Source organism: Bos grunniens, chromosome 5, assembly GCF_055505025.1.
Source record: "Bos grunniens cultivar Pamir isolate PY7600 chromosome 5, Bosgru_T2T1.0, whole genome shotgun sequence".
NCBI lineage: Eukaryota > Metazoa > Chordata > Mammalia > Artiodactyla > Bovidae > Bos > Bos grunniens.
In genome coordinates, this window is record NC_141169.1 from 18677737 (window position 1) to 18697890 (window position 20154).

General features: G+C 39.4%; 2 protein-coding genes across 23 annotated transcripts in view; one reads left to right on the top strand and one right to left on the bottom strand.

Annotated features, from left to right (window-relative positions):
- CEP290 (centrosomal protein 290) overlaps positions 1 to 13080 on the bottom strand; it is a 95897-nt gene extending 82817 nt beyond the window's left edge. For 11 of the 20 annotated variants that reach the window (XR_015164800.1, XM_086403767.1, XM_086403761.1 and 8 more), the window contains exons 1-7: positions 12667 to 12842; positions 11945 to 12074; positions 11729 to 11806; positions 9534 to 9603; positions 9198 to 9244; positions 6189 to 6332; positions 320 to 373 (exon numbers count right to left, since the gene is read on the bottom strand). Coding sequence is in view for 19 of the 20 variants with exons in the window: in XM_086403767.1 (XP_086259893.1) it covers positions 320 to 373; positions 6189 to 6332; positions 9198 to 9244; positions 9534 to 9603; positions 11729 to 11806; positions 11945 to 12046 (495 nt within the window). In the remaining variant the exon portion in view is untranslated. Of the gene's footprint in view, positions 1 to 319; positions 374 to 6188; positions 6333 to 9197; positions 9245 to 9533; positions 9604 to 11728; positions 11807 to 11944; positions 12075 to 12296; positions 12843 to 12883 lie in introns of those variants that run through there. The other 9 variants (XM_086403765.1, XM_086403753.1, XM_086403762.1 and 6 more) reach the window with 5 other exon arrangements.
- TMTC3 (transmembrane O-mannosyltransferase targeting cadherins 3) overlaps positions 13065 to 20154 on the top strand; it is a 52080-nt gene continuing 44990 nt past the window's right edge. For all 3 annotated transcript variants that reach the window (XM_086403771.1, XM_086403773.1, XM_086403772.1), the window contains exon 1: positions 13065 to 13256. The gene's annotated coding sequence lies outside the window, so the exon portion shown is untranslated. The remainder of the gene's footprint in view (positions 13257 to 20154) is intronic.

Sequence of the window (20154 nt, forward strand, 5' to 3'; positions counted from 1 at the left end):
TTTAAAAGAATGCCAGATAAAATAAAAGGAAGTAAGGCAGAAATCCACTCACACATTGAGTTAGCAAACTAGCAATGAACAGCTTAAAAAAGAAAGTAAGATTTACCCACAGAGATCTAACAAATGAATGCAGTACTTAACGAGTTCACCTTTCTATTTATTTTCTATTTCCCTAAGATAAAGTCATACCATAAAAATCACAGTTCAAAACATCAATTACTTAGACAATTCCAGTTCTGGTTACACAATTAATTTATGAAAACTTTTTTAATATGTATCTTTGTTGAACCACCACAACTACTGAATTTGTTTTACCAACCTCTCTCCTTAATTTGCTGTTTTCATTTTCTGCCTCCTCATTTCGAAGAGCCAACTAAAATAGGAAAAAAAATAAAAAAGATAACATTCAGCGGTAATTCAATGTAATGTCAGGTTTTCAGTTTCTCGTCAATAAAGCAGAGAATGTTTAATTACTGAGGACTTCATGTTGACCCAAGACATGAACAGTAAGCCAAAATTTTGAAAACTAAGGATAGGAAGGATTAAGCAGGTTGAGTTTAAAAAACAAAAGACTCTAACCAAAGGATACAGAAAACAAAACCATTACTCTTATTCCCCAGCCTAAAACCTATTAATGAGCAGTCTTCTGTCCAAGATCTCTACTGTTTTGCAGTTCTATCATCAGAGCTAAAAGACTTCACTCTCAGGGAGCATTAAATTACTTAGAAATACAAAGCAGTACAACATAATGCTTAAAAAGAACCATGGATGCTTGGATTTTGGCTGGGGAAACTAAAAAGACATCACTGGGTCAACAGAGGAAATCTAATTATGGACTATCTATTAGAAAACAGCATTGAATTGACACTACATTTCCTGAGTACGCTAATTATATAAGTAGTTATATTGAAAAATACTTCTCCTTTCAGTGGAAATATACTGAAATATTTAAGAATAAAATATCATAATATTTGTAATATTTAAAAGAGAAGTACCACACTATCTCACATTAACTCTAATGGCTCACCAAAAAAGAAAGGAGAGGAGAAGGAAGCAAGAGGAGGAGGGAAGGGGAGGGAAGTAAGTCTGTGTGTGCAAAGACACTGACAGATAAAGCATATGTAGCACGGTGTTAACTGGTGAGCCTACATAAAGAGTATGTGAGTGTTTATTGCTTTTCCTAAAATCTTCATGAAGATAAAGTTTTCAAAATAAAAAGTTTAAAGAAAATTCATAATCAAATGCAATGTGCTATACAAATTTGGGGGCTTCCCTGGTGGCTCAGCAGTGAAAAACCTGCCTGCAGTACAGGAGCCATAGGAGACAGGGGTTCAATCCCTGGGTTGGGAAGATCCTTTGGAGGAGAGCATGACAACCCACTCCAGTATTCTTGCCTGGAGAATCCCATGGACAGAGGAGCCCAAAGGGCTACAGTCCCTAGGGTCGCAAAGAGTTGGACACGACTGAAGTGATGCACGCTTACAAATTTTACAAGTTTACCATTATCATTATCATCATCTGGGAATTAAGAGTCCTATCCTGTTTTGAACTGGAAAATTTAACAATAAAACACATGTCAAGAACTTAAAGACAAAACCGTTTATGCTACTAATGCTCATTTTCCTTGGTTTTTGAAACATCATGCTCCTGATACTTTTCTTGGGCTGTTCCTTGAAGCATTCTTTCTATTTCATTAGACATTTCTATGCCTTAGAGATCAGCCTTCCAATCACTTCTATTGCTTCAGTATCTGTGACCCACAAACTCTTATCATCTATCCAGTGTCTCTCATGATTTCCAATCCACAGATATCCTTTTGGAATATGCATGTTCCACAACAAGAAAAGCCACTGCAATGAGAAGTCCACATAATGCTACTAAAGAGTAGACCATACTCACTGCAACTAGAGAAAGCCCACACAGCAATGAATATCCAGTGTAGCCAAAAATAAATTAATTTGAAAAACTGTTTTAAAAAAATCAAACTCAAAAAAAAAAAAAAGACTGACTTATGTATACCTTTCCATGGTATCCCACAGCATTCTTATATCCAAATGTATCCCCAGAGTATCCTATTACCTTATATTATCTTTGAAATTGACAGTGAATATGGCTAAGAAACAGAATAGTATGCCCACTGTATCCTTAGTATTTCGCATTTTATAGCTACTCAGTAAAACTCAGTGACTGGTGAAGGGCAAAAACAAATTGCCAAAGCAACTCATATCCATATTCTATTTCAAGGAACCTAGGAGACGGCAATGGCACCCCACTCCAGTACTCTTGCCTGGAAAATCCCATGGACGGAGGAGCCTGGTAGGCTGCAGTCCATGGGGTCGCTAGGAGTCGGACATGACTGAGCGACTCCACTTTCACTTTTCACTTTCATGCATTGGAGAAGGAAATGGCAACCCACTCCAGTGTTCTTGCCTGGAGAATCCCAGGGACGGGGGAGCTTGGTGAGCTGCCGTCTATGGGGTCGCACAGAGTCGGACACGACTGAAGTGACTTAGCAGCAGCAGCAGCAGCAGTGGCTGGAAAGGTATATTAACTATGTATTCAAGTTATCCCTGAATATTCATTGGAAAAACTGATGCTGAAGCTCCAGTACTTTGGCCACCTGATACAAAGAGCTGACTCACTGGAAAAGACCTTGATGTTGTGAAAGATTGAGGGCAAAGACGGGGATGACAGAGGCTGAGATAACTGGATGGCATCACTGACTCAACGGACATGAGCTTGAGCAAATTCTGGGAGATAGTGAAGGACAGGGAAGCCTGATATGCTGCATTCCTTGGTGTTGCAAAGAGTCAGACAAGACTTAGCGACTGAACAAGTTGTCTGTGTGTGCCTAAGAATAAAGATAGTAGTCTAGGATATGAATGGACAAGATAGTTCTGATTAGCTAACAGTGGGTGGTATCAGTGATGAGAAGTTGATGAATACACAGGCTAGACAAAGAACAATAGCCTAGAAAAAGACACACACCAAAATCTCCCTAAGCAATTCTATTACTGTACAGCATAGGTAGGATCCTTCATGATAAGAAATCTATAGGTCTGTGATGTTTCACTGAGTCAACTAAACAATAATTTGCTAAGAGCTTATTCTTCACTTTTGTTGTTGTTATTTAGTCACTAAGTCATGTCCAACTCTTCAGTGACCCCATGGACTGTAGCGCATCACGTTCCACTGTCCAAGGGATTTTCTAGGCAAGAATACTGGAATAGGTTGCCATTTCCTTCTCAAGTTCAGTTCAGTTCAGTCATTCAGTCTTATCCAACTCTTTGGGACTCCATGGACTGCAGCACTCCAGGCCTCCCTGTCCATCACGAACTCCTAGAGTTACTCAAACTCATGTCCGTTGAGTTGGTGATGCCATCCAACCATCTCATCCTCTGTCGTCCCCCTCTCCTCCTGCCCCCAATTCTTCCCAGCATCAGGGTCTTTTCCAATGAGTCAGCTCTTCTCATCAGGTGGCCAAAGTATTAGAGTTTCAGCTTCAACATCAGTCCTTCCAAATGTACATCTAGGACTGATCTCCTTTAAGATGGACTGGTTGGATCTCCTTGCCTGTCTAAGGGACTCTCAAGAGTCTTCTCCAACACTACAATTCAAAAGCATCAATTCTTCAGCGCTCAGCTTTCCTTATAGTCCAACTCTCACATCCATACATGACCACTGGAAAAACCATAGCCTTGACTAGACGGACCTTTGTTGACAAAGCAATGTCTCTGCTGTTTAATACGCTGTCTAGGTTGGTCATAACTTTCCTTCCAAGGAGTAAGTGTCTTTTAATTTCATGGCTGCAGTCACCATCTGCAGTGATTTTGGAGCCCAAAAAAATAAAGTCAGCCACTGTTTCCACTGTTTCCCTATCTATTTCCCATACAGTGATGGAAAAGGATGCCATGATCTTAGTTTTCTGATGTTGAGCTTTAAGCCAACTTTTTCACTCTCCTCTTTCACTTTCATCAAGAGGCTCTTTAGTTCTTCTTCACTTTCTGCCATAGGGTGGTGTCATCTGCATATCTGAGGTTATTGATATTTCTCCTGGCAATCTTGATTCCAGCTTGTGCTTCTTCCAGCCCAGCATTTCTCATGATGTACTCTGCATATAAGTTAAATAGGCAGGGTGACAATATACAGCCTTGACGAACTCCTTTTCCTCTTTGGAACCAGTCTGTTGTTTCATGTCCACTTCTATCTGTTGCTTCTTGACCTGCATACAGATTTCTCAAGAGACAGGTCAGGTGCTCTGGTATTCCCATCTCTTTCAGAATTTTCCACAGTTTATTGTGATCCACACAGTCAAAGGCTTTGGCATAGTCAATAAACCAGAAATAGATGTTTTCTGGAACTTTCTTGCTTTTTCGATGATCCAGCAGATGTTGGCAATTTGATCTCTGGTTCCTCTGCCTTTTCTAAAACCAGGTTGAACATCAGGAAGTTCACGGTTCACGTACTGCTGAAGCCTGGCTTGGAGAATTTTGAGCATTACTTTACTAGTGTGTGAGACAAATGCAACTGTGAGGTAGTTTGAGCATTCTTTAGCATTGCCTTTCTTTGGGACTGGAATGAAAACTGACCTTTTCCAGTTCTATGGCCACTGCCGACTTTTCCAAATTTGCTGACACACTGAGGATCCTCCAAACCCACATGTCCTGCATTGGCAGGTGGATTCTTTACCACTAAGCCACCATTCGTCACCTTTAGGTGGCATCAATCTACACTTTTTTCACTGCAAAAACTATACAGATATTAATAGCTCACTTTTACATTACTTCCAAACTATCTAATAAAATAGATACATCAAGAATGGGAATTTGGGACTTCACTGGAGATCCAGAGGTTAAGACTGCATGATTCAATGCAGGGGTCATGTGTTTGATCCCTGGTAGGGGAACCAATTGTAGGAGAACGGAGAAGGCAGTGACATCCCACTCCAGTACTCTTGCCTGGAAAATCAGATGGATGGAGGAGCCTGGTGGGCTGCAGTCCATGGGGTCGCTTATAGTTGGACACGACTGAGCGACTTCCCTTTCACTTTTCACTTTAATGCATTGGAGAAGGAAATGGCAACCCACTCCAGTGTTCTTGCCTGGAGAATCCCAGGGACGGGGGAGCCTGGTGGGCTGCCGTCTATGGGGTCGCACAGAGTTGGACACGACTGAAGCGACTTAGCAGCAGCAGGGGAACCAAAATCCCACATGTCCCATGGCACAGCCAAAAAAAAAAAAGAATAGGAATGTTTTTCCTTATATATCAGTCTATGATGAATTCTTTTTAAATATCAACATTACCTCATAATCAATGTCATTTACTTATATTTATAACAATCTATTTCCAAGAGAACAAGGACAAAATAAGATTATCACGACATGATACAACATTGACCTTATAAAGGACACAAAAAGCTTCTGGGCATCAGGGATGGGACAACTAATACACATATACACCAAATTTTTTACTAAGTCAGTGACAGTGGAAGCAAAAAAAGAAAACATATTATTTTCTAAAAGGAAATATAAATTTATCTGCAAAAATATAATTTTTTTCTGAAACTAAACTTAAGTGAACATTGAATTATTTTATAAATAACAAGTATAACATAAGAGGGAATAATAAACTATGCTTGTATAAAAGATGACACATTATGATTTAATATATGATTTGATTTACAAAATGGTGACATTAACACTCTTTAAGAACCTCTATATTACATAAAGTGAGGTATGCCTGAAAATAAAAAATTTGATTATTATTGAATATATCATTAAAGATTAATTTCCAAGTCTACCACTAATATAAATAAAAACTTCTTTTTTCCCAAATTATGGCAAATAAGAAAATCAATTGATTTTGAATGCCTAATTTTTTCAAATCAATATTCCAGGACAAATCATCAACTTTATGTAAAGAATTTTTAACATCTGCAGAAAAAGATACCTCCATATATAAAGAATTAATGTCTAGGTCATATTCATTCACTAGAAGTACTTGATCCATTGTATTTTAAAGACGTGATGACAACATCAGCTATGATATAAAACCTTAGAAATACATATAGATCAATTTCCACAAATACATAAAACTTGCTATCATTACTAAAAATGATAAAATGTATAAACAGGTAGTGTTTTTTGGTAACTTGAACAGTTAAGAGTCAATGGAAAAATGTGCCTCACTTGTTCATTAACTTTCTTTTCTTTCTCCAACTCTTTTTCCATGTCCTCCAATTCTCTATCTTTTTGTTCCAATTGCTTTTCAAGTTGGCGAATTTCATCACGTAAAAACCGAGTGTCACGTCCACCTGCAGAGTGCTGTGCCATCTGAAAGTAATAAACCAAAAGTATAAATTAATTCATTACATTTGGAGATTCAAATGAATCAACAGCAAATAAGTATTTTGACTTTTAAATTTTATTATAATCAGTACCAAGTGTTTAAAATCAAGCTGCTGAAGAACCATTTTTATTAAGCTTATTTAGGCTTTAGTTCACAGACAACCCTTTAAGCTCTTCCTAAGCCACCCAGAGCTACAAAGAATTGAGTGTCAATCACTCAGATTCTGTTATAGCTGAGCCACAGGCATCAGGGTAAACTACAAAGGCATACAATGGTCTATGCAATGAACTATTTAGGCTTTCCCTGAGTACCAGAGCTCTGAAACAACACCAGAATCCACCTGAGCCTCCACCCTAGTCACTGACCCATGGAGCTTAAATTAAGCAGCCCTTCCCCTCATATCACTGACTCATATTTACACCAGTGCTATCTAAAAGAACTTCTAGGATAATGGAAATGTTCTCTGCACTGCCCCATATACACGTCTCTACTGAGCACTTGAAATGCAACTAGTGCAATGAAATGATTTCTTAATTTAAGTTGTAATTAATTCACACCGTAATTAATTTAAACACTAACAGCCACACATGGCTAGTACTATCGTATTAGACATCCAGACAGATTACCTTTAAAATATTGCAGCAGACTAAATACATTTTGCTTCGTATTCCAGTTACTTTTGGAGAAGGCAATGGCACCCCACTCCAGTACTCTTGCCTGGAAAATCCCATGGACAGAGAAGCCTGGTGGTCTGCAGTCCATGGGGTCACCAAGAGTCAGACACAACTGAGCGACTTCACTTTCACTTTTCACTTTCATGCATTGGAGAAGGAAATGGCACCCCACTCCAGTACCCTTGCCTGGAGAATCCCAGGGACGGCGGAGCCTGGTGGGCTGCCATCTATGGGGTCACACAGAGTCAGACACGACTGAAGTGACTTAGCAGCCAGTTACTTTGGGTCATGGTCGAAAACACCAAAAATCCTCTGGTCCTCTAATCTGTCTCTAAGTCATCTCCCTGCCATTCAGTTCTGTTATTCTTCTATGTTAACCAAATTTTTCATACTCTTTACCTCCCTCAAAAAGCCTTCCATTATGCTCTCAAAGCAAACCTTCTTCCAAGATAAACTAGTATTTTACTTCCCCAGCCTTTCCACTGACTTATTCTTTCTACCTCCTTGCTTTAGCTATAGTTTGGCTCTTTTAGTACACTACTTCATTTGGAACTTTTTCAGATTGGAAATGCTTATTCTTTCAAATCTCATATACCTAGGGGTTAAGAAAAGGTGTTGATTTACCCCAAACTATAATTTCTAGGCTATCATTCCTCCGCCATCCTGTAAAAACTCCTCCTGCTGCTTTGAATCTCACGTGATAGCCAGCTTTCTTATCACGACCTATTCATGGTAGTAGCAAACTACCAACTTCTCAGTCATTCCTTCACAAATTCACTGAGAAATTTTGGCACGTGGCTCACAGTCTTCCATCAAAAGTCCCCAAGCAATTTCTACACATATGTAACTCTCATTCTGGACTTTCTTTTTTAAAACTCTTCTTGTCTGCATTATAGCCTCACACTCCCATCCCCACACCAGGACCTTGTCCAAGCAGAAACATTCTTCAATTATTCACAAAACATCTGCCCTTTTACCTCACAAGACCCTTTAATCCCTTGACTCCTCTTCTCCTTAATCTCTCCCTAACATCCCAACCTTGATTTCCTTGCCTATTTAGCTTTTTATAATCACTGCTTCAACCAATATCTCCAACTGCCCTATTCTGTTCTGTAGCAGTTGCCCTGCTAAACACTAGCACAGACTTGATCTGACTCCGTTAGCTCACTTGTGCTTGTGCTTAGTTGCGTCTGACTCTTGGTGATCCTTGGACTATAGCCCACCAGGCTCCTCAGTTCATGGGATTTTCCCAGCAAGAACACCAGAGTGGGCTGTAGCCCACTTTTTCTGGCCGGGAAAATACCACGAACTGAGGATCAAACCCGCATCTCCTACATCTCCTGCATTGCAGGCAGATTCCTTACCCACTGAGCCATTGAGGAAGCTCTCATAATTCAGTTAACAAGTACTTATTGAGAAAGACTGGTATTTCCCTAGAAGCTGGATATACAATAAGGAATAAAAAATAAAACCGTCTGAATCCATACAGCTAATATGTGAAAGAACCAAGATCTGAACATTCCAGATCCTGAAATCTCCAATTCATTCTCCATATATTTTAGGTTTTATCCGACTTCCTTAAAGTTTGACTACACATCTCCCACTCTTAGCAGATGACCTCTTCATCCTCTCAAATTCCAGGCACTAAACCTACCGACATGAAAAGCTTCTGTAAACATCCATTCTTCCTTCCTTCCAAGTACAAAGGAAAAAAGGTCCTTCCTCCTTATAAAGACTAATCCATTTGTATCACATTCTTTCCAATAATCTCCATAATTTCAATGTATTCAGTTCCTTCACTGAAAATTTATGTTCACATTTCGGCTCTTGGCTTTCTCAAAAAGCTCCTCTTCTCCTACACCTTTCTGTCACTGTTCCTCAAATTCCAACTTGCCTCACTACACCTCAGTAATAGTAATCTCTCTGTATATTTCTCTAGACTGTAAGCTCCATGAGGTTACTCAACATTTTTATTTTGTTCACAATTGGATGTGCAATCCTTAATAGAATTTAAGGTACATAAAGGCATGTAAAATATATACTGAACAAGTAATTATAAACACAGTATCATTCCAGTGATTTTCCAGCCAAATATAATGAAAAAAATCTGAAAATAATAATTGAAAATGATAATATTTACAACAATTATACCCTAAGAAATACAAAAGAACATACCTCTAGTTCATTTTCCAGTTTCATTACTTTAGTTTTTAATTGATTTTCTATTAAAAAAGATAAACGTTTGAATTGGTTAGATCTCAAAACAAACTTTTAAATAAATTTCAACAAAATAATAAAATTATTTTTTAAAGTCTATCATATTTATAATAAGGTAACAGAAGAGAAAGTAACTATTTTGTACATTTCCCATGAAACAGGAGTTCCAGAAAAATCTTTCGAAATAAACTATACACATTTTATAGAGTCTATATTAAAGTTGATTCTCTATTGCTTAGTGAATAAATGGAATCTACTCTAACACCACAGTAATCCTTTCTCCAAGGCACTTACCAAATTTTGCTTGTTCTTCTCCAGCTTTTTCAACTTCTTCCAAAGCTAGCTCTACTTCTTGAGCTTTCATCTAAACATTAAAAAAAGTTATTTCAGTATGCCTTTACATCAGAATATAAGCACTAAAAATAAGAATTTAGTTTTATTTTCTATCCTACTACTTAGGGCCTGCAATGCCTGGCACAAGGAGACATTCTGCGAATATGGGCTGAATGAATAGGTGAATTTCTTACTTAAGGCTATAATTTCTAGATTCCTAAAAGTTTGAAACATCTTTGATTCCTCTTTTTCTCTCAAGTCTTATATCAAACATTGCAACTTTCCCTTTGTAATGTTTTCAGCTATCTCTTTTTTCTATTTTAATTTTCATTACTCTAGCCCATAACTTATGTCTAACTTCTTACATAATGTTATGTCTAAACCACTTCAATTCTCTTCAATGTGTCATTTAACAGAACTAATTTAACCCTCTGAATGCAACTGTATAGCTCAAAAACCTTTAATGGCTTCTAACTGTTGAGCATAAGATATGCCTTTAAGGCCCTGGACAGCTTATTCCAACATCTGTTTCTTCTACAACCTGCTATAAACTTTCTGCACTTGTCTCCTCAAATGTAAAGAATATGCATATTTTCTATCCCCAGTTTTTATTTACGGTAACTTTCAACTCTAGAGGGCTTCCCTTGTGGCTCAGCTGGTACAGAATCCACCTGCAATGCGGGAGACCTGGGTTCAATCCCTGGGTTGGGAAGATCCCCTGGAGAAGGGAAAGGCTACCCACTCCAGTATTCTGGCCTGAAGAATCCCATGGACTGTACAGTCCATAGGGTTGCAAAAAGTCAGACAGGACGGAGCGACTTTCATTTTCACTTTCAGCTCTAGAGGGCTTCCCAGATGGCACTAACGATAAAGAACCTGCCTGCCAATGCAGGAGGCATAAAAGATGTGGGTCGGGAAGATCCCCTGGAGGAGGTCAGGACAACCCACTCCAGTGTTCTTGCCTGGAGAATCCCATGCACAGAGGAGCCTGGAAGGCTACAGTCCATAGGATTACAAAAGGAGCCTGGCAGGCTACAGTCAATAGGGTTACAAAGAGTCAGACATGACTAAAGTGACTTAGCACGCATGCACGCTAGCGCTAGAAGCTCGTAAACACTTTACCATTGCCTCCACTTACCAAAAACTACTCAACAAGTCTTTGACCTTTATAAGGTATGAGAGTGAGCATTGTTGAGTTGTGTCTGACTCTTTGCGACCCCATGGACCGTATAGCCCACAGGATTCTCCAGGCCAGAATACTGGAGTGGGTAGACGTTCCCTTTCCAGGGGATCTTCCCAACCCAGGGATCAAACCCAGGTCTTCTGCATTACAGGCAGATTCTTTACCTGCTGAGCCACAGCAAAGCTCTTAAAAATCAGTTCAGTTCAGTTGCTCAGTTGTGTCCGACTCTTTGTGACCCCATGAATCACAGCATGCCAGGCCTCCCTGTCCATCACCAACTCCTGGAGTTTACCCAAACTCATGTCCATCGAGTCGGTGATGCCATCCAGCCATCTCATCTTCTGTCGTTCCCTTCTCCTCCTGCCCCCAATTCTTCCCAGCATCTAAAAGGTATTCTCACATCTAAATCTCTCCCTCTCCTAACAAATGTGTACAGTGGTTGGCTACTCTAACAAATTATAACATAATTAAAATAAAACAGGCTTCCCTGATAGCTCAGTTGATAAAGAATCTGCCTGCAATGCAGGAGACCCCGGTTCGATTCCTGGGTTGGGAAGATCCTCTGGAAAAGGGATAGGCTATCCACTCCAGTATTCTCGGGCTTCCCTCGTGGCTCAGCTGGTAAAAAAAACTGCCTACCATGTGGGAGACCTGGGTTCAATCCCTGGGTTGGGAAGATTCCCTGGAGAAGGGAAAGGCTACCCATTCTAGTATTCTGGCCTGGAGAATTCCATAGACTATCTAGTCCATGGGGTCACAAAGAGTCGGACTGGACGGAGCAACTTTCACTCACTAACGTAAGACATCCATATGCCTTTTAATACACAACTATTCTGTTTCCCCTACACAGTCTTTTAGGAACTTTAGCTGTCATTTAGATTTTACAAAGTGCTTTAGAGATTAACTTATCTAAGAAGAGATTCTTAAGCTTTCTCTAAAAGTTAAAGCTATTATTAAAGTACTGCATACAAACCTTCATTAGTGATTGAGTAATTCTAAAAAGGTGTATCATATTTTCTTGACTTTCACTTTTTAGCTCATTTACTTCCACCTAAGAGAAAAGCAACAATTTCATATTTTATAATTCTTAAAATATAAGAATTCTTTCAGTTGTACCATTCAGCGATTTCAGGGACAATTTAATCATAGTTGTATGTATGTAGCTATGCTTTATTTATCAATTAAGTACCTTGGATAAGGAAATTAATAAATTATCTGCCAATTCTTCTTGACGAGGCAGCTCATCTGGGTCAACCTTTCTTATTTCTTTCCAGTTTATATTAGGCGGCATCTTGAATTCTTTCACTGTGCTTTACCTTCTATAACAAAACAAGTGGGTATTAGCATTTACAAGGTAAGTAGCATTACTGTTTTTACAGTAATTTAAAGTTGTTACAGATCAGATTATTACAACTCTCTACGGAATTTGCAAAAAGTTATTGCTTCTTAATTGTGTAACAGATATGTCGATTAAATAGCCTGTATGAAAAGTACAACAGTTGCAAAAAATCATCAGATATTTTATCGGCCAAATAACTTACGAAGGCTTCCACGCTTAAACTTCCACGCTTAATCTATGTCAGAACTAAGATTCTGAGTCCCGCTCCTCCACGCCCCCTTACCACCTCGAACACCTAATGGTGCCAAGCGCGGGGGTGCTTGAAAGGCTGAAATTGAGCCCTGATTCTGAGAAACATGAGCTAGAATTAAAAAAAAAAAGTGAGGAAATTTACGACTGAAACGAGTGCAGTTGGGCCTGGGAAATCAGGGCTGCAGAAAAAGGAAAGCAAACCGATTGCGGACAGGCGGCTAAGGAATGGGGAAACTAAGCTGTTATCTATCTGGACCCCGAAGGTTAAAAAACCTGCGTGGGAAGAGACTATCGGTTTGCGCTCACGAGGATCCACCTACCTACACCAAACCTGGCAACCAGCGGCGGCCGTTCAGCTACCATACCCACTCGGCCCGGCCCAGCTGCAAAACCTGACCGCTCTCCAGCGCCGTTCCTATCGGACACGGGATCCAGCCAACTGGTCCGGAGCGAGTAATAACGACGGCGGCTGCTAGGCGACACCATTCCCCACCCCGCCGAGGCCGCAACAAGAGCCCGGATGCTAGCGATGCCTACATTTCACGACCGTGGGTGATGCTTTACGTTCAGATTCCCCCGCGAGTTCCCTGCACTGTGTGTTATGGACGAAGTGAAGGCGTGAGGTGAGGACTCCAAATCCCAAAATGCAGTTCTGCTTGGAGGCCGGGACTTTTAGGACGATGAAGTCTCTGAGAAGTGGAGGTAGGCCGTTCCCGGCGTGCAGTGCGGGAGGCTGCGGCGGTACCGGGGTGCGGGGGAACCGCCCGGAGGCGGGAGGCGCTGCGGCCGAGGCGTGTCTGCGCTGGTGACCTGAAAGAGGCCGAACATGCCTGTGCCTTCGGTGGCGTCGCTCGACGGACCGCTTTTCCCGAGGTTTCTCTAAGTCAACCCCGCGTGGAACTGCTCCCAGGTGAGGTCGGGCTATTGGTTGGTGGCTGGGGAGGAGTTGACGGGAGCGGTCCCGGGTGAGAGAAGCTCCTGCCTTTGGGGCTGAGGGGCCCAGCCAGAGTCTGAAGAGGTGGGAAGACGCCGCCCTCTCCTTGGGCGTTCGCTGGCGACGCCCTGGGTGGTGCCCTCTGTAAGAAGGCAGAAGTTTTAGCTTCTTTGATTTCATAGTCTGTCCCTGTACGGTGGACTGGGGGCCGCGAGCTTGGCAGGGGGCGAGTGAGAATTTGGGAAGAGGACACCGCATCCTCCGACCTCGTACGCCTTACCTGTAGCCCCATTATCTTCGCGGGTTGACGAACTTGAAGGTTGAGCGAAGATTCCAGAGAGGAGAGGTTAGAACTTGCCCAGGCGACTGCTAGGGGGTAGAAAGATAAGGCACCTCTGTACTCAGCAGCCCTGTTGCTGTCACTCGCTTGGTGACCAAGGGTGGCTTTCCCTAACAACTGCCTTCTTAAACGCTTGCAGCTTTTCTTTGTGCAAGTTTTGCCCATCGGGCTGCTCTCAACCATTCTGGAATGTGATACAACGCTAGGAAAACTTTCTTAAGCTGTAGACTTGAAATCTGAATACATTTTCAACTGTTTGGACCAGTGCATCCATCTTTGTAAAATTTTAAGCACTTTCTTTTCATTTGCTAACTGTAATTGATACCGAAGTTTACTTTTGAAAATAATTTCTTTCCAAACCATTCAGTAGAAAATAAAAAACATAATTTTGTGATCCATTTAGAGACGTTCATCGGATTTGTAGTAGTGATCATTTTGTCTAGTCCTTTCCTGGAAGATGGTATGCCAAACATTAACCCTTTTTTGACTATGCCGTATGTCCCCATAAATTATCTTATAAATGAAGGCTTGTACCTGTTGACAGATCTGTTCTTTCTGTCAGTTTGCTTTTTTTAGATCCCACATATAAAGGAGATCACAGTTGTTTTTCTTTCTCTCTCTGACATTTCACTTAGCATAATGCCATCATGTTCCATCCATGTTGTCATGATGTCATAAATGGTAAGATTTCTTTTTGTGTGTGTCTGAGTAATATTGCATTGTGTGTCCATACTATTCATACATGTCCTTTATCCTTTCATCCATGCATTTATACTTAGGTTGTTTCCATGGGTTGGCTATTGTAAGTAGCGCTGAATGAGTATCTCTTCAAAAGAGTGATTTAGTTTTCTTCAAATATATACCCAGAAGTGGAACTGCTGGATAGTATGGTAGTTCTGTTTTTAAGTTTTTGAGAAACATGTATCATTGTTTTCTATGATGGTTTCATCAGTTTGCATTCCCACCAGCATACACAAGTGTTCCCTTTTCTCTACATTTTTGCCACCAATACTTATCTCCTGTCTTTTTGATGATAGTCATTCTTACCAGGTGTGAAGTAATTGATACTCTGATTGTAGTTTTGATTTGCATTTCCCTGACTTTGCGTGATTATGAGCACCTTTTCATATACCTGTTGGCCATTATATGTCTTTGGAAGAAGTTCCTGTGCCGTTTTTGAATCAGGTTTTGGTTTTTTGTGATTCAGTTGTATGAGTTTTTATTTTGAATATTAACCTGTTTTCATATCTATTTTTGCAAATATATTCTCCCGTTCCATGGATTTCCTTTGTTATGTGAAAATGTTTTAATTTGACATAGGACCATTTATTTATTTTTGTTTTGTTTTTGTTGTCTTTGGTTCCAAATCCAAAAAGTCATTTCCGGGACAAATGTTGGGGAGCTTACCCCGTATTTCTACTGGAAGGATTATGGTTGCCAGTTGTATGTTCAATTCTTGAATCCATTTTGAGTTGATTTTTGTGAGTGACGTAAAACAGGGGTTAGTTTCATTCTTTTGCTTGTGGTTCTGTTTTCTCAAAACCATTTATTAAAGAGACTATTCTTTCCCCATTGTATATTCTTGATTCTTTTGTCTGTTTCTGGCCTCCTGAGTCTGTTCTATTAATCCGTGTGTGTGTGTGTGTGTGTTTTTTTTTTCATGCTAGTTGCAAACTGTTTTGATTACCGTAGCGTATTCATTATTTCATTTAATCTTCATAATAACTCAGTGAAATAGCTGCTTATATTGTTCTCATTTTCCAACTAAGTTAAGAAACCTAGGCTTGGAGAGTTTAAGAACTCTGCTCAGACTTGAGTAGTATGATTGCACACGAATCTTTCTGGTTAAAGGATATGTTTATAACTGATACATGGCTTTCTCTTGCATGCTGGATACCAATACTTGTAATGTGCTTATTCCTCTGTCTTGCTGTCTATATTAAAATATGTATTCTGATTACATAACTTTGTTTACTCAAGAATTTGAATTAAATATTCTTCATATTCAGTGTTTTCAATTCATAATTTAGCAGGGGGAGGCAGAGAGGAAAGCTAGTGTTTCTGGAGCACATATGTCATTTACTGTGCTTAAAACTACATACTTGCTTTTGTAGTAGTAATCTGTTATTTTTGCTGCATCACCTTATTTTTGTTCTTGTTTTTTCATTCATTGTGACTGTTATTTTCTATTTATTATTTTTGTTCTTGTCTGTTTTAGTCTTTTCTACCTTTACCTCTCCTCACTTTCTTATTCACATTTAGGGTACCTGGCCTAATAGTAAGTTTTATTCTCATTTTTCAAAACTGAATGAGTATAGGTTCAGAGAACCTAAGTAATTTTGTAATACTTACTGAAACTAAAGTTATAACCCACATCTCAATTGCAGTACTGATTAAATGCAAAATCTCACTTAAATTTTATAACTTTGTTATTGTTGTTCAGTCTCTTAAGTCACGTCTGACTCTTTGTGACCCCATGAACTACAGCATGCCTGGCTTCTCTGTCCTTCACTATCTCCCAGAGTTTGCTCAAACTTGTCCATTGAGTTGATGATGCCATCCAACCATCTCATCCTCTGTCACTTCCTTCTCCTCCCACCCTCAATCTTTCCCATCATCAGGGTCTTTTCCAGCAAGTCAGCTCTTCACATCAGGTGGCCAAAGTATTGGAGCTTCACCTTTGGCATCAATCTTCCCATGAATAATCAGCGTTGGTTTCCTTTAGGATTGACTGATTTGATCTCCTTTCTGTCGAAGGGACTCTCAAAGAGTCTTCTTCAGCACCACAATTAGAAAGCATCAAATCTTCGATCCTCAGCCTTCTTTCTGGTCCAGCTCTCACATCTGTACATGACTACTGGAAAGATCATAGCTTTGACTCTTCGGACCTTTCTAGGCAAAGTGATGTCTCTACTCTTTAATACACATTACTCATTCTAACAGTATTTTAGGGCTTATTCACTCTGCTAGACACTGGGGATGCAGTAGGAAATGGCTTAACTAAGGTCTAGGCTCTAATGCACTGTAGTATGTTTGTACTTAACTGTGGACAAAGAAATTTAACTCAGGTTCTAGTTCAGTCACTTCCTGTGTATAATTTTGAGGAAAATCCCTAAAACCCACTGTTATTCTTCATGTAGTTTTCTAAATCGCTCAATTTTCACCAAGAGAAGGGATTTATCTGACAGTTTTGTAAATGTCTTTACTATAGGAGCACTTGCCTAAATCTGCCTTCTTTCATCTCTTTGGTTTTATGAGCAGTTTTATCTTCCCAGAATCATTTCACAAGAAAGGCTTGCCTTTTATAATTGATACTTCTGTTCTCTGTACCAACCAACCTGCATTCTAGATGTAATTTCCATCCCTTTTATGCTACCTTATCAAGAAAAGGAATAGTAACTTACTGTTCCAGTGTCTAACATAAAGCATGGTGTTGAAAAATTTAGTCTCTACTGTGTACAGAAAATGTTTTGTTTTGCCTTGCACTCATGGAGAGGAATCAGTGTGCAGCAAGCAAACACTTGTCTTCTTTCAACATGAGGAGACTGGAAAGATTAGTAGGAGTCAGTGTGAATACAGACCATGCAAGCCAAAGTTTTACTTTTGAAGAAGATACAATCATGAAATTACTGAGCTGAGAAGACGTTCCTCTCCAGGCTAAATACTCCCAGATTTTATATAATATAAGTATTTCATAAAATAGTCCTATAGATTTCTTTTTTCCATGATTGTATTGTCGGGATATGGAAGAGTGAGCACTCACTACAATTTTGAAGGAATTACATTGTTTTCTGTGTTCGTAATGTGTTTATGAGTGGTCAGTTGCATTTGGATTCTTTGCATATAGTGACATTGCATTTGGTAAGCCAGTCAATCTTTCCATCCACTCACACTGTGCATCTGTGTGAATATGCTTTTGTGCCTAGGAAAAGAACTGGAAGTTCCCTTTGGTCTGTTTGTGCTGCCAACAGAATACCGTAGATTCGGTGGTTTATAAGCAGTAGGAATTGCTCACAATTCTGAAGACTGAGAAATCCAAAATCAAGGCATAGCAGATTCAGTATCTAGTGAGGATCTGGTTCATAGCAGGCATCTTTTCACAGTGTCCTCACATGGCAGAAGGGGCACTGGATCTCTCAAATCCATTAATAGGATTAATGCCCTTATAATAATATGAAGCTCCACCCTCATAACCTGATCACCTCCCCAAGGCCCCCTCCTCCAAATAACATCGGGCATTAGGATTTAACATGAATTTGTGGGTGGGGGAGACACACAAACATCCAGTCTATAGCATTCAACAGGGATGTGTTACATTGTTACAGTAAAGTGAATCTCGCTGCCCTCTCTCTGTGTCCTTATGTAACCCTCTCCCTTTGCCCTAACCTCTTCCCTTGCAGGTGACTCTTTTGGACAAAACCCAAGATGGCTCCAGAACTGAACTCAGGATATGTATGAGAAGTAGCTCTCCTCCCTTTCTCTCATAATATGCTTCCTTAGAGAATCTTCAAAAATTCTATTGTCTTGACCCTTTATAACCTCTCCCACATTGTTTCTGGGTTTACCTTGCTTGATTGATAGTAAAAAAAAAAAAAAAAAAATGCAGTATGCAAGAACTTGAAAAGTGCATGTGCATTGGGACTTACCATCTGGCTTTGCTGACAGTACCATTTAAAGTTCAGGTTAACCTATTGAAGAATATGACTACAAGAAGTAGAAAGGACTAACTGCTCTTAGCTACATTTAAAGCTTGATTTGCCTAATTTAAAGCTGCATTTGTAATTTTAGTATTTTCATTTTTATTCAGGGACTTCAGATGCCTGACTTAACAAGCAAAACTTTCTCAAAATTTAAACAACTTCTATAAAGCTAGAAAACTATACTTAAAACTATGGCAACTGCCTTGGTCTTACAAAAATTTCAATATTTGTAAACTTGGCTATAAATTCTTATACTTTTCAACTAAAAGTCTTAAATCCAGAAATTGCATGGTCGATAATTTAATATTATGGATAGGGAGGCCTGGCGTGCTGCAATTCATGGGGTTGCAAAGAGTCGGACACGAGTAAGCGACTGAACTGAATTGACTGACTGATGTTATATATTTTACATAATATTGTATTTTAACTTACAGTTTTGAAGCTAGTATATCAGAATTTCTAGTATATATGTTAAATACTCTTCAACATTATAAGTACTCTAAAAATCAAAAACATATTATTCCCGTATATAATTTCAAAGTATTAAAACCATCAGTTTAATTTGCTTATTTTTTCTGTTAGTTTTAAACTTTCTTTATGTGAAAACATATAGCCAGGCAGCAGTTTGTCACCCCAAGTATTACCTGGTCAGCGACCTGAGAGGTTTCTGACCCCATACACAAGACTTGATTTTCACTACCTGATGGTGAATGTCTTGAGTTGTTTTGTTTTTCTGAATTAGAGACACACATGATTTTAAAGTAAAATCATTCTTCACTCTATGTTTAAACGCATCAAGTATTCTGTGAATTATATCTTCTTGAGACTGTCATTCAATAGCCTGCTGACCTATTCTATTGTTGCCTGGGTATTACTGCTTGGAACGGCTGTAGTTTGGGTATTTCCTTTGTTACTCTCTTGTGCTTGATTCCCTGTCTCCTGATTTCCCTGTCTTTGTGTTTCTTACTCCCTCATGTTATTGGAGTAAGTCTTCTATTAGTTTCCTGAGAGGAGAATTGTTGGAGGTACGTTTTTGAGATCTTGAATGTTTTACAGTATTTTATTCTGCTTTCCTACTTGGGAAATTACACTTTATTAAAATAAAATTTTAATTTGGAAATGATTACCCAGCAGAAATTTGAAGCATTATTTCCTTTTTGTTTTCTGGATTTTTTTCTCTGGCTGCTAGTATTGTTGGTGAAAAAAAGGGGTTTAATTGGATTCTGACCTTCGGTATGGAACCTGCCTCATTTCTTTCTGAAGGTTTTAGTACCCTCTCTTTTTGTACAGGATTCTGGGTTCAAATGGTAGAAGATAGCTTGAGGGTCTAAAAGCATGTACTTTTAACTTAACCCTCATTTTCGATAAGCTGTGTCCTTTCTATTGTCTCCAGTAGCAGACACTCTGTTTTACCTGCTCCAGAGAAAAATTCTCCAGTCTTCTGCCTTGATGTAGGAGGGAAAGTTACTTGACTGTATGCAGTGAGAAAGGGGTCTAAACTTTAACAAATCCATCTGTTCCTCACCCTACTTCTTAAGTTCCTTTGCACCAGTTTTTGAGATTGGTGCTGTAAGGGGTGCAGAAAATTTTCGAGTTTTTCCCCCTTCAGTTAAGGATTCACTTTCCTGAGTCATTTAGGAATCCTTTTGCCTTTTTAGCTTCCAAAATGTTCTGAGATCTCCTCTCCAGTTGTCTTTATCCTTGTGAATTTATAGCCTTCCTTTTCTAAGAAGTAACAACTGTTACTTTAGTATGATTGAGAAGGAACTAAGCAGATCTCTCTACTCTTTAAATAAGCAGTATCAACTCTGTCATGATAATAGGTATATACAAG